The sequence below is a fragment of the Centruroides sculpturatus genome, unplaced genomic scaffold, assembly GCF_000671375.1.
Source record: "Centruroides sculpturatus isolate CEXI.00-Female unplaced genomic scaffold, Cexi_2.0 scaffold226, whole genome shotgun sequence".
Taxonomy (NCBI): domain Eukaryota; kingdom Metazoa; phylum Arthropoda; class Arachnida; order Scorpiones; family Buthidae; genus Centruroides; species Centruroides sculpturatus.
In genome coordinates this window covers 66,345-84,218 of record NW_019384525.1, presented here as the reverse complement: position 1 = coordinate 84,218, position 17,874 = coordinate 66,345, and the positions used below count along the sequence as shown (strand labels likewise).

The window sequence follows — 17,874 nt, the reverse complement described above, 5'->3', positions numbered from 1 at the left end:
ATGCTGAGAACACGTCACAACCATTTTGTTTTTTTTCTTCACAGAAGTAAGCATGCTTATATACTCAAAGCCAGGTGTTTAAAAGTCATCTGCTCCTAGCATGGGAAACAGACACTGTTCAGCAGCCACTTTCTTGGATCAGATTCTGCTTGTGGACCATTCTTCTTCATTTCTTCTCAAAGACTTTACTGGCATGGGTGGTCTTACTATGAACTAGAGTTCTTGCCAGCATTACTTGATGATTGATTTGAACTATTAAACTCTCTCTCACCTTGACAGTATGGTAACTAGCAAAAGAGTTGTTATTTTTGTGGTTGTGTTGATGGAATGCATACTACTTAGCTTATATTCTGGTGCTTAATATTATTCAGGACCAGGGACAAGGCATGACTGCAGAACAATCTATTATTTTTACATGCTGTTTGTGTATGTATTTGTATTTAAGAATTTTCTCACTACATGACGTATTTAGTATGTAAGCCTAATATAGTGTGATGTGTGTGCTATTTATTTATATTTTATTTTCCATAATATAGGATACTGTAGCTGTGTTTCTTTCAAGGAATTACATAACAGACAAAAGGGATTCGGAAGGTAGAAATGCATTGATGTGGGCAGCAGCGAGAGGTGCTGATGATGTAATTCGCACCATTTATACATTTGGTGTGGATCTATCATTAAAAGATGAAAATGGAGCATCAGGTAAAATTTAATTATAGGTACCCTTTATATAATACAGCATTTTTACCATGTGGTTTCACTCTAACAGTTTGAGAATTGGGGAAATCCCACATTCAACACAGCTCAAAAATTGGAGACATCACTGTACAAACATCATAATTTTTAAGTGCAAACATCATAATTTGATATTTTTTATTCAAACAAGCATGCAATGTGTCTCGTATTTGATAATTTTAGTATTCTAAAATCTATGGGCAATGTTGTTTCATGCTTTTTGCTCAGTTTTCTTTCATGAGAACTAATTATACAATTTTTTTCTTCCTTGTCCTTGCTTCATATTCTAGCTTTCCTTTAATTAAACCAGGTGTCACTGTCATTGGTGATAGTGCTCTAAGTGAACCCAAAAGACTGTCACTGTGTTTTGTGTTTATAGATTAAATTATGAGTTACTACATAAAAACAGTAAATTTTTAAAGATCTTTTATGCAAATGCAAGCAAATGAAAAAATCAGATTTTATGAAAAAGTAGAGAAAAAGTTGTTGGTATTTTAGATAGATTAAGGTCAACAGGAAAGCTCAGAAGATGACAATATTTTGCCGAAAAGAAAATGTCCTCATTTAATGGTATTTAGCAGTGAAGAAGAAATTAATATTAATATGCAATATTTTTGATTGTGATTGTTAGTGAATTAGTAATTTCTATAATAAACATATTTCTCTTCATTACAAAAAAAAAATAGTATACTTTTGCTAACTTTTGGAATCTGACTCCCATGTTATATGGGGATATCTGTACGTTCATTATGAATTATTTCTTCAATTTTTATTTTAATATAGTAGAAAAGTTTATTCATCAATATAAACTAATGGATTATTGAGTATTCTGTAGATTTCTTAAGACTTTTAGGAAGTTTTTAGTTTTTTCTATAAATTAATAAACAGATTAATTCCCCTTTAGGCACGTAGAATTTTAAGAGCTGATGTGGGACATTGTATCTGCAGGATACATAATGAAAATTAATGCAATTTTTATATTTTCACACACAAATATGTTTGACTATGATTATATCTTCAATTTCTATATTTTCTCTACTGTCTAACAGTATAAAATACAAAAAATCTTACTCTTAGAACCTATTTCCGGTGTGAGGAAAAAAACAAAAGAAAAAGTTCACCACAAACGTTTTCAAACTTCTGGGAGTTCTTCCTCAGGTGGAAGAACACCCTATACCACCCTATACTAGAGAACGCCCACTTACTCTGCTACAGTTCCTTTTTCCAATTTGATGGTGCAATATACACACAAGGAAGAGGAGTCCCCATGGGCAGCCCGATTTCAGGAGACCTATGTGAAATGGTTATAAAACAACTGGAGAGCAAAGTCCTTCCACAGTTCCTGCCCAGCATTGTTCTATACAGAAGATACATCGACGATATTTTGGTTTGCTGGAGGACAGTTCCAGATATTTTGACCTTTGTCAACACTTTTAATGATAACCTTTTCGGCTTAACCTTAGAGCTCGAACAAGCCAACCATAAAGAGGTCCACTTCCTAACATCAAAATCGAGGAAAAGTGCATCCTCACATCTGTTTACCGCAAACCAATGTCTACACCCACATACATACCGGTAGGATCATGTGACCCCTTCCAGTATAAAGTAGTGGCATTCAATGCTTTAATCAGGAGAGCGTTTACTCATTCATCATCTACCCAAGCACTTGCCGATGAACTAATGCATATACAACAGGTTGCATCCACCCATGGTTTCCTGACCCTAACTCATAAACTGATTGAACGCTATCACCATACATACAGCACACCATCACGACTGATACACAGAGTCACAACAGTCCTGAAGTTCTCCTACAAATCCCTATCACGTTCAATTCGTACATTAAAACATTTTACACTGATACCACCAGGAAGCACCGAATTCAGATTACGTACAGATGTCCCACCATATTTCACATCCTCCGCAATGGGAAAGACCCTCCCAACTAGAATAGACGACTGGGTGTATACAGTATCTGCATTAGAGACAACAGATTTGATAGGGAACTCATTTACATCGGATCGACCAAACGCTCCTTGGGGGTCAGGCTACAGGAGCACATAGCGGACATTCAACATAAGAGAAACTCCACTGCCATCACCACTTAATCAGGCAAAGCTAGTCTGCACGATGTCACACATCGAACATCTAAAATGGCTAGAAGACATTCAAATTTATAAATAGAACCTTAATAATTCATGTATCAATTTTAAAGATGTGTTAGTTTTGTCTATAGCTTGGCAGGCGTTGATGGACTCTGAACTGTAATTACTAAGATCTGGTTACCCTATGGGTATGCATGAGCAATTTGTATTACATTTCCATTTATTTTTTCACATATAACCTTAACCGATTGCTCTGTCACATCAGAAACTCCCTTTTCACCTGAGAAAGAACTCTCAGAAGTTCGAAAACGTTTGTGGTGAACTTTTTCTTTTGTTTTTTTTTCCTCACACCAGAAATAGGTTCTAGGAGTATGATTTTTTGTAACACTTCCTGGTGTTATTGTTGTTGTTGAGTATAAAATACTTGTGGATTTTTAAAAAATGAGACTTTTGTGAAATCCGCGATTTTTACGCTGATGTCGGAAAAATCTTTATAAACAACTCCGATGGAAAAACCCACTCTTGGTGAGAAGTATATCGGAGGTCACCAATTCTTTTCACATTAAGGTGGGAAAGTTGACAGTTAGTTGATCGGAATGCACCATAAGTGTCAACAGAAGTCGATCACATGACTCATTTCCCACGAATAACGTATAAAAGCTCGAGTCCCCGAAAGCTCCGGGCGATCCCTCGGAAGTTATACTTGGTAGATGTGCCATATTTGTCTCCATACTCGGGACCGACAGGACATACAACCAACCACAGCCATTTGAACTTCTATCGCCATTAACGAACATATTCAACGAACGCATATTAGACATATAAGCATAGAGGTATTTGTACTTTTTAGAGCTTTGTGAACTCTCTCTCAGACTAGAAGTAAAGCTATTAGAGTGTCCCTTTTGTATAGTGAACTTATTTAATTGCATTTAACCTATATATCCTAGCTTAGTTATATAAATAAATGCTTATTTAGTTTTTAAACCTGTCTCCTGTCTCTGATGTACACCTGCCGACTTACCGACGCACTCCCCACTTAAAATTTTTGCCCTCCTAGCCATCCGACAAGCCGAGAATGGGTTTTACCAACCTGTTGCAGAGTAAGTGGTCATTTGGGATGAGCCCAGTGGCCTGCTGCTAATTGCATACTTTTATCTCTATTTTTTGTAATTTGATCTATAAATGCAGAAAACTAAATTTATCAAATATCAGCTAACTATAAATCATTCAACTTCCACTTATTGACATCAAATTTGTTAAATTTTACAGGATTGTATTATCTTTCAACTCCAGGTAGTAAAGCTTTATTTATTTTCTCCTGCAAAAGTAATAGACTCTGCCGGTCCCACACTGTAAAGGACAACAAACTGCTAACCGTTTTATTACTCTGTTTTCAAAAACTCCCTTCTCTGTCAATAGTGGGTCAAATGACTAACAAATTGTTTTCTTGCACTTGGGATAATGGTTTCTTTTAGATTTAACAACTAGCATTGCTAGTAATGAATTCTATAATTTTATTTATAATAATTTAAAAAATATTGATAAAATTACCAAATAAATGTTTAGGTCACAATTACTAAATGGTATTACTGTGTAATGAATGTAAATGTTAACTGTTGCAAAATTGAAAGAATTAAATTCCTTATCATGCTCTGATCTCAAGAAAGCAGGATGATAACACCAAAGTGAGAAAGTTGTGTTGTCAAAAATAGCTGTAGTGACTTATTTGAAATGAATTGGGATTGGTCTGGTCTTTGAAACCAGGAAAAAAAAAATAGAATATGTAACATTGTGGTAAAGTTTAAATATTCTATGTTGTTATTTTATTCAATTGCAATCAATTATTATGTGCAACAATTGAGAGTACAGCATTCTCACGCTGCGAGAGGATTTACTGCAGGTGGTAGTTAGTATTGTTTTTCATAAAATCTTTATGAATAAAGGATCATAAACTTGAAAACCACTGTAGGAAATACTTCAGAACATATCAGTTCATGAATACTACAAAGCCTGCAGTTCAACTGTTGTTTATTTTTAAGAAATTCAGTAAAAAAAATGGCACGTATCTGCTGGATACATATGCCACAAGATGCAGGTTAAGTAATGGTTTTCGAATTTGTTAAGTTATTTCTCATACAATTAGTTGCTTAATAAATTCTTCACTTTACAAAGAAAGAATGTTTGTGGAAAATTTAAAGTTGATAAGAATTCTGTATTAAAAATTTGTTTTCTATTTGTACTGCTTTCCAATATATTTGTTTTAAAAATGGTGAATCTTCTTTCATCTAATCAATGAAATATTTTAATTGATACAAATACAATTCCTATTTACGTTAATAATAGGAATAGGTGTAATTGACTTTGAATAAAAGTAAATAAATAAACCTTTACAATTCAGCATCAGTTTTTAACAAACATTTTCAGCATCATTAGTAGCTATCAGATTTGAATATAGCTGTTTCAGGACATTAACGTGTGACTGGAGGGTTAGCACCTCTTTGATGCCTTGTCACGACTGGCACCATCATGTCTCATGTGACATGGAAGCCGTGACAGTGAGTTTAGTTTTGGTTAATGAATAGTCACGTGAGAGGCTGCAGGTGTAAGTAATCGGGTTCTGGATGAAGATGGTGAGACAGCCTGATGGAAGTAAAGTACTCAGACACTAAAGTTAACAACTAAATAATCATTTAATTTCAATGAAAAAGAGTACATGATACAATATACAATATATATTGGGTTATATCAACTTAGCCTATCTATCTAGCGGTCATGAGAGAGAGTTCACATGAGATTTGCATGGTGTTATATAAATACCTTGTAGAGGAGATGCATACCAATTGGGTCAAAAGGAAGAAAGTTCTAGATGCCAGTTCTTATTTTGGGTGTACAATAGATAATATGGCTGTAGGCGAGAAGGATGACATACCCATATATATATAATTAAAACAATATAGCCGATGCTATAATAGAATGATATATCTGAACGTATAATAAAACGATGTATCCAAATGTATCCGAAATTTGAGGCACAGGGAAAACGAATGGTCCGATTGAGGAACTGGTGACGACTGCTTCTTCAGATGTCAATTATGATACTAGCCTGATGTCGCCTGGCCAAGAGGTCAGCAGATCACGGGAATGCATCGTTTTCACCATCTAGAAAGTGTAAGCGGAGATTTTCTCAGGTAGTAGATGACAACAATTATTGAACAAGTATGACGACATTGAAGATCGATTTTTGTTAAAGTTTGGATTCTCACAAACATCATAGGTAATGGAATAAATTTAAATTCAAAATAATCATAAATACATACTATATAAAACTGGATAAATTAAGTCCAAACACATAACTATGCCAGAATTATCCAGCAAAAATTATACTTACTAAAATAATGAAAAACAACCATTTTTGATGATTTTTAAATCATCATCTTCAGATTAAAGCCAGTCGAACATCAATGTGAAAATTTGAATGTCTCTTTAAAAATGTACAGAGCAATAATTTCATTGGTTGGGAAATGTCGATGTCAATAATGATGATTATTTTTTTAAGTAATGAGATTTAATTTATAGTTGTACTTTAAAAATAGACCTCTATGCTTTGGAGAATGTATCTGCATCTCTGTAATTTATGGCTGTGTCCTGAAAATTAGCTTTGTATATTTCAAGAATCTCTAGATGTTTCAGATAATCCAGTTCTAGGGTGTATTAATACATCCTAGTAGGAACTGCATTATTTCTGAACTCTGTTTTTGATCATTTCTTTTTCAAAATTAGACTATAGAAAATTGATTCTAATTTCTATATCATTACTTTTGCTCCACAATAAATTTTATAATAAAAAGAGTCATCATGTGCTTTAATAATAACAATTACTTCTGTGCTTTTAAGGATTAATCTAACTATTTGCCATCCATGAAATCATTGAATCTGTATATCAGTTCTACATAAAACTCTATTATGTATCTGTTGATATTGTGTACAGTAGTGCCGACAAATGTAAGTTTAGTTTATTTAGTTATGTGGGTGTTCTGCTGAGGAGGGAATGCTTCCCGGGAGGTCTTTTATGGGAAAATGGCCCCTATTTAGGCATTACTAATAGGAAGAACATCCAGAAGTCTCCACATGTCTGGTCCATTGGCAAGACATAAACTCAGAACTGACTACCAGTGTTTGGTGGTTTTCTCCACTCGGCCACAGGTGGGTACTGACAAATATAACTAGACTTCTGTTTATGTATTACAAATCTGTAATATAGAAATGAAGACCTAATTAAATCTTATCATTTAGTTATTAAATCTATAAAAGAGAGAGAGAGATAGCATTTTCTAAATTTTGTTGCTTTTTTTCCTCCCTCCTTCCACCCTGTAGACACTAAGACGACCTTTTTCATATCTATTATGGATTTGATAATGTACAAGTTGGGAGTGATCAGGTGGTGAGAGATGGATCTAATGTAACTGGATCAAGCAACCCATGAAAATTTCTTAAAATTTGATCTGAATTTGAGTTTAGGTCTCTGAGAATGACAGACTGACGTCTTTCATTTTGACTGTCTGATTATAATATTTTTAGATGTTTAAGATCTATAAATCTTTTCATTAGGTCATTGAATGTCAGATTAGTATATTATGTTTCAAATTTAACTTATTGAATTTTTACTTTCATTTTCAATAGAAAATTGTTTTATTATGATATCTTAATATAAATGATTATTAAAAAAGTTTCTCTTAATCAGTTGTTTTCAAAATGCTTGCTATGAATTCTAAAGATTTCGAATATACCAACCAAAAGAAGTATTTTTTTTTATTCAAATCAGTAAATTAATATATTAATATTGTGAATTTTATTGAAATTTAGTTTGATGTTTATGATTTTATTTATATTTGTATGTTTCAGCTCTTCATGCTGCTGCTAGTCAAGGAAATATAACAACTATTGACATGTTGTTGGATTTAGGAGCTCCTTTGGAAGCTTGTGACAAAAATGACATGACTCCTTTTCTGTACGCTTGTATCAGGGGAAAAGCAAAGTCCGTTCGCCTACTCATTGAGAAAGGAGCTTCTTTAATGTCGATGGATATGGATGGTCGAACATCTCTTCATTGGTATGCGTTTAACAATTAACAGAACATACTCAGCAAATAATTAGTAGACCATCAAAATACACCTTAAGTTGCTGAGATGATTTATTAAAACAAAACTAATGTTTTCAGCCCATTCAATAGGCCATCTTCAGGTTAAATGAAAAGATTAGAACATTGGTGTTCCAAAATAAATTCATAAATTTAAATATAAAAAAATAACGGAAAATAAGAAAATAACAGAAAATTATATATGTGTAAATATAAATAAAAAAGAAAAAATCAGATATAATAATATTAATAAAAATCCAGTAATAATACTTTAAATAAACAGTAATAGAAAACTATTAAGGTATATTTATAAAACAAGAAATTGTAAACTAAGGTATAATTTAAGAGTTTATAGAAGACTTTTTAACTATGTATTTCCATGCAGATGGTAAGCCTTCAGCATTGCTTGCATTGATGTATTCATCCTCTAATTTGCTCATATAAATTTCAATTTTCTTAGTGCTCATAGCTAATGTTGGGGAGCACAAGGGTTTAACAATATTTGCTTCATCCCATTTTACTATAGAGCTTTGAAAGCACTGTAGTGTTGGATCCTTTCTTGACATTATACTTATGTTCTTTAAGCCCGACTCCCAAACTTTTTGTTGTAACACCAATATATCAATAGTTTTTCTCGATTCTTAGTTGTATGTTTTCATAAGGTATATTGTACACTGTTTTTTTTTTTTAACATTATTCTTGTCATTCCTTAAAATTGTATATAGGTTTGGAGCTCTTTTAAAACCATTTTTACTCTTTGAGGTCTGCAATTTCTTTCATGATGCCTATCGTATTTCTGTAGAATCACAAAGTTCTAAATGTGAACTTTGTGATTCTACTGAGATCATTGTTTGAAGCCCTTGCTGTGCCCATCTTGTAGCTTCTAATCATTTCTATTATTGTCCTTATTTTAGGCACGATAACAGGAATGATTGATATGCTGAAGGCTTACCGTCTGCTTGGAAATACATAGTTAAAAAGTTTTCTATAAACTCGTAAATTATGCCTCAGTTTACAATTTCATGTTTTATAAATATACCTATATAGTTTTCTATTACTGTTTATTTAAAGTATTATTACTGGATTTTTATTATTATTATATCTGATTTTGTTTTCTTTTATGTTTATATTTATACATAATTTTCTGTTAATTTTTATATTTAAATTTATTTATTTATTTTGGAAAACCGATGTTCTAATCTTCTCGTTTTACCTGAAGATGGCCTATTGAATGGGCTGAAAACATTAGTTTTGTTTTAATAAATTATCTCGGCAACTTAAGGTGTATTTTGATGGTATGCATTTAATAAATTATTCTTAACTACATTTAATATCATAGAGATAGCATTTAAAAAGAATCCAAATATGGTAATATTTAGATTCTTTTTAAATGGATTTCAACTTTAAACTTGATTTAATGATTATCAACATTTCCTGGAACACTTAATAATAAAAAAATATCAAAAGCCCATTTATAATGTAGGCCCTTGGACTTATTATTATGCAAAGCTCATCTGATTGTTAGAGAATTTTATGATTCACTTAGTACAGAATTAGAATTTATATTTTATTTTACAAACAGGGTTTCTACTCATCTGGAAAGTCAGGGATTTTCATTTAGTGTTCAGAAAAAGTCAGGGAATTAGCCTCCTTGACTGCCTTGTCAATTTTTTTTCTGACAATATTCTTGAATAAGTATAGTCATCTGCTTGGGTGCAATATAATGCACAGGTTCTCAAACTTATTTTGACCACCACCCACTTTGAGATTAAAAAAAATCTAGTGCCCCCATGTCGGGATAAAACCGTCCGGCATACGATTTCGTGCACTTTTCCGTATTTTCAAACAAACGACGGTTGTCACTATGGAAACGCTGATCAGACAATTTTGGAAACTTGACCGCAGATTGGCTGCAAGACATCGTACGACCAGCAGATGTCTTGTAGCGCTACTAAGTGCTGATTGGTGGAATTCCATTTCCCTCAATCCATATAAAAGGATTGAGTTTAGGCGGGAAGTTTAGTTCGCCTAGGATACATTACGGGAACTCACGTACATCTAGCTTCGCCTAAGCTGGCCTAGAGGATTGTTTCATCTCACTGTGCGGTAACTAACATTGGAAGAAGTTTGTCTCAAAGGTGTCCTTTTCGACGGACCTGTTGTCGTGGATTTAAAGTATTTGAACTTTGTTAAACCTGACATTTTGTAATTGTTGTTTGTGAACCTTTGTAACTGTACATATGTTTTACTCATAATATAAACGTCTTTGTGAAAATTCAGTAATGTCTCGTATATCATTTTGAATTTGACTCCCCATATTTTTTAACTTACCTTTTTATATTACCATTTGTTGCATATCTTAAAAACAGTTATTGCAAATATAACGCTTAAACATGCATTATTATATGGATAGGATAGATAGGGTGTGACCCATATCCTATTTCTGAGATCAAAGAATGTTTCAATGAGAAGAAATAAAACTCATATTTAATCACTGAGCCTTCTACTGCCCCGCTGAAAGCCTCCAGCACCCACAAGGGGATGTTATCGCCTACTTTGAGAAAGGATGATATAACATATGAAAAGGATGCAGAATATTTTCAGGACCCACAATTTTTTTGTGCATACACAAAATTTTCCCAAAATTTTAGCAAACAAAATATACAAGCATACAACAATATCAATTGTTATTTTTAAAACTGCTGTATTAATTATGCAGTATTATAAGTTTGANATAAATATGTACTTTTGTATGTACATGTATTGTATAGGATTTGTTAATGAATAATAAATAAATAATGACTTTTTTTTTTCAAAGCCACATAGATTTATTGTTGTCGATTAATAACAGGGTAAACTATTGTGTTGTTTGGAGAGTAAGTTCGTTTTTTTTCCGTGGAAAAAAACACAATACTTTTATAATAAATAAATATTTTATTGAATTATATATTGACCACTTTGGTCAAATACCTGTTGTCATCGTTTCTGGTAATAGCATTATTTCACATTCATAAAAGTTTCGATCGTTACTTACAAAAAACTGATCCAAGTGATTTTTGACATTGTCATTTTAAGTAAATGTCTTACAGTTAGAAAAAATTTGTATAGACCAGAACAAGTAATAATCTGAGTGTACTTGATCTGGCGAATACGGTTGGTACGATGGTACGTCCCATTTAAGTTATAACAGTTTCGAGTTACCAAACTTGTGTAAAATTTGACATTATTGTGGTAAAACACTACACCTGTTTTGTCGATCAATTCTGGCTGTCTTTTCTGTTTGATGATATTACTCGATTTGTTTACTCGATGGCAGTACACTTTCGAATCAATTGTTAAATTGTCTGGTAAAAGCTCCAAGAAAAATTTCCTTAAAATTCCATCAAAGAGAGCAATTCTCTTTAAGAACATGTGGAACCCATATATTGAGCTTTGAACCGAAACCAATTTGTTTCAAGTAATCATAAACGGTTCAATTTGACAAATTTAATCTCTTAGTGATTTCACGTGTTGTTATTCGGCAGTTTGCTTCAATCGGTACCTTTATTTTGTTTTTGTTGGCTTCAACTGGCCATCCAGAACGTGGTGCATCTTCAATATTGAAATTGCCAGAACGAAATTTTGTAAACCAGTTTTGGCATTCTCGTTCTGTCAATACATCTTCTCCGTACACGTCACACAATTTTTATCTTGCTTGAAGAGCATTCTTACCTTTTTGGTAATAAAAGAGCAAAATATGCCAAAAATGCTGCTTTCGATCTTCCATATTTGATGGGACACAAAATATAAACAATTGCACAAAATCAAACAATATTTTTTACAAATAAGCCTTAAAATGCTAGCTGTCAAAATATATAATGATAATACGGTTTAGAATGAAAATAGCAGGAAAAATACAACTAATCCGTCTAGAGGTAAAAAAAATGAACTTACTTTCCAAACAACCTAATATTTAAATTTAATAAAACAATTTAATTTTAGTTTTAATAATTTGGCAATTATAAAAAATATATAACTGTTAATTAGAAAAAAATAACTAATTAAAAAGTTGGAGAAGTGGTAGCATATGTACATATTAAGTTAAATACTGTTTTATTTTGTCAATGTGCCATACTGTAAGGGATGAGAGTCAGGGAATTTGAACAAAGTTGGTTGGGGGGAAGTCAGGGAAAGTCATGGAATTTAAAAGAAAAATTTGAGTAGGAATCCAGTACAAAACATAAGTAACTTTTTAAAACTTAATAACATAAAATAGGAGCTAATACTGTTTTCTGTTAAAAATTAATAGTGAACACAATACATAATAGAGTTTATAAGTACTGTTAATAAATCAAGTTATCTTTTTTTTCAATTATATAGAACAAAACACTTGTTAGAAGACCTACAGATTACAGTTACAGAATAAAAACGTTAAAACATATAATTTTTAAAATTTGTATTTAAAGTTCGGCGTCTAATTACTAAGATGTTTCAGATCATGAAGACATTGAGATATATAAAAACATATATGAATTTTATTATTTATATACTGGATAAACATCATTCACACATTTTATTTATTATTTATTTTCTTGAACTTTAAAATTAAATTTTAACTTCCTTGGATAGTCTTTGCAATTATGTCTTAGCAATACTAAGATTTTATGCTCTCTCTTCTCTCTATCCCATACACAAAAATACTGACTTTAAGATTTACAAAATATTCCATCTTTTATCTTAATCCATTCTCCATAAAATCAATGTTTTTTTCCCAAAAAACTATTTATATATCACCTATCTGTCTCAACCATTTTTGCAGAGATTAATTTCTAATGATCGGCATTTCTGTTAGCATTACCTCAGAAGTCAGAAATATATATAATCTCTGTTACCATTGTATGCACAGAAAGCTAGAACTTCTATAAATAAGTAATATAAAACTTCAACACTGTTTCCTAGCAATTTTCTTTAATCAAACTAATGTTTTCAGCTATATTTAATGGCTGAAAATGTTAGTTTAATTAAAGAAAATTGCTAGAAAAAAGTGTTGAAGGTTTTATATTACTTATTTATCTCTGTAACCCATACACAAATACTTAAGAACATTACATTGGCACTATCACTAGAATGCTTACAGCATATCTTACTGAATATTAGAATATTAAATATAACAAACAAGCCACAAAGTTATCCAGATCAGTTTCATTGAATGGTTTAAAACTACTATGTGAGAATCTGAATATTGAATTGGTATTTTATAAGAATTGTAATCGATATAATATTTCGATTTTAAATTCAAAACTTTTAGTTTATGAAAAAGTCGAGGAGAACAAGGAACTAATGTTTCCTTTTTGACTGTTAGCTCCTGAGAGAGATCATTATTTCTCTTATGACTAAATATCTGACTAAATAAGACTCATCTTGACATTCTGTCAGATGGTCAAAATACTTAATTCTCATTGGAAGAGAATATTAGTATAGAAACAGTTTACATGCCAAACTCAGGCGCATAAGTTTAAAGAAGTTGCCATATATTGATTTTGTGTCTGATCTCTGGTTCCTGAGATCAGACACAAAATGTCTGATCTCAGGAACTCTGCCTCCCGAGGGCATATATATAAATGAGGTAATATGCTAATATTTATTGTAAACTCTCTCTCATATATATAGCAATAGCATTTTAATTAGCTAAGTCAATAAGTCAATGCCTTTTAGTTACTTTGTGTATATCCATTTATATTTGAACTCTTATTTGTTTATTAAATATAATTTCTTTGTTAAGTTGGAAGTAAATGCTTATATTAATTAAATATCAGACATACTATCGATGTATCTATCGCACTCCCCACTCGTATCTAATAGCCCTCCTATAGCTATCCAGTGACAGTTTGAGCAGGTTTCATCAACCTGTCGCCGTTAAACATTCAATTTATTGTCCTGATCAAACCCGATTTCTCACAACTATGATGAAATGTTTGCTCCATCCTTGCATAAATTTTGATTTGACTTTCATTTATAAAATTATACACATATTAGGGTGAATCCACATATTTGTTATTTTCCAGTTCTTGTTGGTAAATTGTGCCAATCAAAAGCGATTATAACAAGTTCTGATTTTTAACCTATAGCAATGTCTGCTCTTGTGGGTCTTTAACATAAACAGCCAAAGGGTGCTTTTCTTCTTCAACTGTTTGTTTGACTTATAGTAAATCTCAGTCTTCAGTTCTTATTTACTTAATTTTTAATTTATTTCTGTTTTACTTATTTTACACCACAGTTTTAATAATTAGTTAATTCAGATGTCGCTATGATAATTTTTAGGTAATTATATTTTTTAAAAAACTTTATTGTACACATATGCTAAATATAATTTAATACATTCTGTAATTTTTTACATAGTTTTTTGCCTTTATATTTAATAAAATAAGGACTGAAGAGGGGCATAAAGTCTAAAACACATATTTTTTCTAAATTATAGAAAATAAACCTACTTTTCCATCAAAAAGGAGTCTTCCTGTGTGATTTGTTCTCAACAGCAACTTTGTGCTAACAAAAAACATACAATTAAATATTTTTATTGTTTACATTTTATACTATTAGTAATGTTAACAATTTTTGAAAAATGTTTTCTAATATATCTAAATAGTTTACTTTTAACGTTATTAGTTTATTTATATATTGGATTGTTTGGAAGGTAATTTAGTTTTTTTACCTCTAGACGGATTAGTCGTATTTTTTCTACCATTTTCATTCTAAACCGTATTATCATTATATATTTTGACAGCTAGCACTTTAAGGCTTATTTGTAAAAAATATTGTTTGATTTTGTGCAATTGTTTATATTTTGTGTCCCATCAAATATGGAAGATCGAAAGCAGCATTTTTGGCATATTTTGCTCTTTTATTACCAAAAAGGTAAGAATGCTCTTCAAGCAAGATAAAAATTGTGTGATGTGTACGGAGAAGATGTATTGACAGAACGAGAGTGCCAAAACTGGTTTACAAAATTTCGTTCTGGTAATTTCAATATTGAAGATGCACCAGTTCTGGATGGTCAGTTGAAGCCAACGAAAACAAAATAAAGGTACCGATTGAAGCAAACTGCCAAATAACAACACGTAAAATCACTAAGAGATTAAATTTGTCAAACTAAACCATTTGTGATTACTTGAAACAAATTGGTTTCGTTTCAAAGCTCAATATATGGGTTCCACATGCTCTTAAAGAGAATTGCTTTCTTTGGTGGGATTTTAAGGAAATTTTTTTTGGAGCTTTTACCAGACAATTTAACAATTGATTCGAAAGTGTATTGCCATCGAGTAAACAAATCGAGTAATATCATCAAACAGAAAAGACGGCCAGAACTGATCGACAAAACAGGTGTAGTGTTTTACCACAGTAATGTNAGAGGCTATTGTAAATTAAGTAATGCAGGTGTGGATGGATAGGTATGCATGCAATCATTACATTACAAGCGGGTGAATAGTGTTTACAAGAAATGTTACATAATGCTAGGATCTTCTTGAGAAACAGAGTGATTCAGTTTTTTTCCTGAAGAGCTGCGCAGCACTTCACTCTGCTTATGTCACTGTTTAGTATGTAATTAATAAAATAATGTAACTTTCAGTACTCCGTGCCATGTATTATTAAATGTACAAAAACTTTTTAATCAAAAGCTTTCATATATTTTAACAAAATTATATTTATTTTTAAAGGTACACCCTCTTATTATTTTTACAACATTTTATTATATCCTTTTATTTATTTATTTTATAATATATTTCAGTCTTACTTATACTAGCCCATAGTTTTACACAATTTAACAAAAATAATTTTATTTCTACAGATATGCTGTCATATTATTTTAATATTTTACTACATTTATTTATTTACTTATTTTTACCAAATGCTTTTAATTAGTTATTCCAGCTGACACTATAATAATTTTCAGGTAATTATATTTTTTGAGAAAACTTTTCTATGCATTATTAAATATAATTTAATATATTCTGTAATTCTTACATAATTTTTTGCTGATATATTTAATAAAATAAGACTAAAGAGCAGCATTAAGCCTTTCTAAATTATAGAAAATAAACTTACTTTTTCCATCAAAAAGAGAGTTCTTGTGTGATTTGTTCTCAACAGCAATCTTGTGCTAATTCCAAAGGAAATACAACTAATTGAGAGAACAGTAAGCAATGAAGTATCATTTGTAATACTTTGTGCAATTTATTTTTGTTTAAATTATCTGAGAGTTAAGACTCATAATTTAAACAAAAATACCAATGATTAGTATCGATCCACTCAGTACATGAAATGAAAGATTTACAAATGCTAGAATGAATAGAGATCTGCAAGTCTGCCATACAGTATGTCTGCATTAATTTAAGACATGGAAATCCCTATATGAGACTCCTGAATGACTTAAGGATGCTTAAAGACAGATTGGTTTTTTATTGTTTTCAATTGTATTCTACTGTTTTTAAATTAAAATTGAAACTTGTTTTTTGAATTCAGAAGATTGTTTTTAATTTTTTAAAAAAAGAAATTATTTTGAAAATTTTTTCTCATTAAGATTTGGAATGTTCTTTTGTGCATCAAATTTTAAACTGTATGAATAGTAAGTTCCATTTCTGGAAATTATGTCTGTTCGATAATGTTTTATTCAGCCTGAAGACAGGCATTTAATACAGCTGAAAATGTTTGCAGAAATCAAATACTTGCCAGAAAATAAGGTGTAATAATTCTTAAGCTGACAGTTAAAATTTAGAATTAACATATTTAACATAATGTTAATACTTAAATTATTGTGAGAATCAGAATGGGAATTATATAATTAAATTGATTAAATTATGAAGCTAAATACATCAATCTAAATTTGTGTGCTGTTTTGGATTGGGAACTGCTCCTATAGCGGAGACCCGATGTCATTTCCTTCATCTTTCAATGAAGAAAACGAGAATATAATTTTTACTACATGGAAAAAGTAATTATTTTCTCTTCAAGTTGCTAATAATTTATCGTGAGAAACTAATTTCTTTCTTAAAGATGTTTCACTAGAGGAAGCACATTTGTCACTTTTCTGACAAAAAGGAAATTGACTTTCCTTCTAACAACCCTTATCTGTCAAATTTGACCACCATCTGGTTGTCCACCCCCTCAACACATCCCCGAACATCCCATTTACGTACAAAAAACCATTTGATTTTATTGGTTCAAACAGAGAACAAAACAAGCAATTTCCTCCAATCGAGGAGTTTGCCGAAAATTTCCCTCAGCTCCATAACCAAAGTCTCTGAGCTCATGACTTTTTTGTTGTGCCGAGAAGTCCTTGACAATCCTCCGCCAATCTCCTCCGTCTTCACCAAACCTCCACTGCTGTATTACATCATATTGCTGAACAAGAGTCCACACAATATATACCAGCTGAGGTAGTATATATATTTTTGTAAGCTCTCTCTCTCGCAAGATCAAACAAGGAGTAGAAATCTCTTGTTAAATTGTAATCTACTTATAGTTTCTTATTATTAAATTTCATTTGATATTGAAAGATGGTCTCCTCTTTGAACTCGGCTCCAAGCTAAGTCTTATCACTTGCCCAGGACTCTCCCCACTCATCATTGTAACAGCCCTCCTCTAAAATTATACTTAAACGTGTGATAGGACATAGATCCCATCCCTATCTGGTGTCAGGAATCCTGACTGTAGATCGGAATTTTACAATCTTTGATCTAAAACATATTTTTAAGCCATCCTACGACCCTGTGACAGATCCGCAAGATCCTGCAAAATAAGTGGTATAAAATATAATCAACTACCCTTGGTTCTCACAATATAGTAGAATCTACTAAACTCAAATGAATTAATTTCAAATTTACAAAAGTTTACTATATATATATATTGTGATTATTCTGT

General features: G+C 31.4%; 1 protein-coding gene across 3 annotated transcripts in view; it reads left to right on the top strand.

The window, feature by feature from the left end:
* LOC111622847 (inversin-like) overlaps positions 1 to 17,874 on the top strand; it is an 88,719-nt gene that overhangs the window by 33,411 nt on the left and 37,434 nt on the right. For all 3 annotated transcript variants that reach the window (XR_002756349.1, XM_023365269.1, XM_023365270.1), the window contains exons 9-10: positions 537 to 702; positions 7,743 to 7,950. Coding sequence is in view for 2 of the 3 variants with exons in the window: in XM_023365269.1 (XP_023221037.1) it covers positions 537 to 702; positions 7,743 to 7,950 (374 nt within the window). In the remaining variant the exon portion in view is untranslated. The remainder of the gene's footprint in view (positions 1 to 536; positions 703 to 7,742; positions 7,951 to 17,874) is intronic.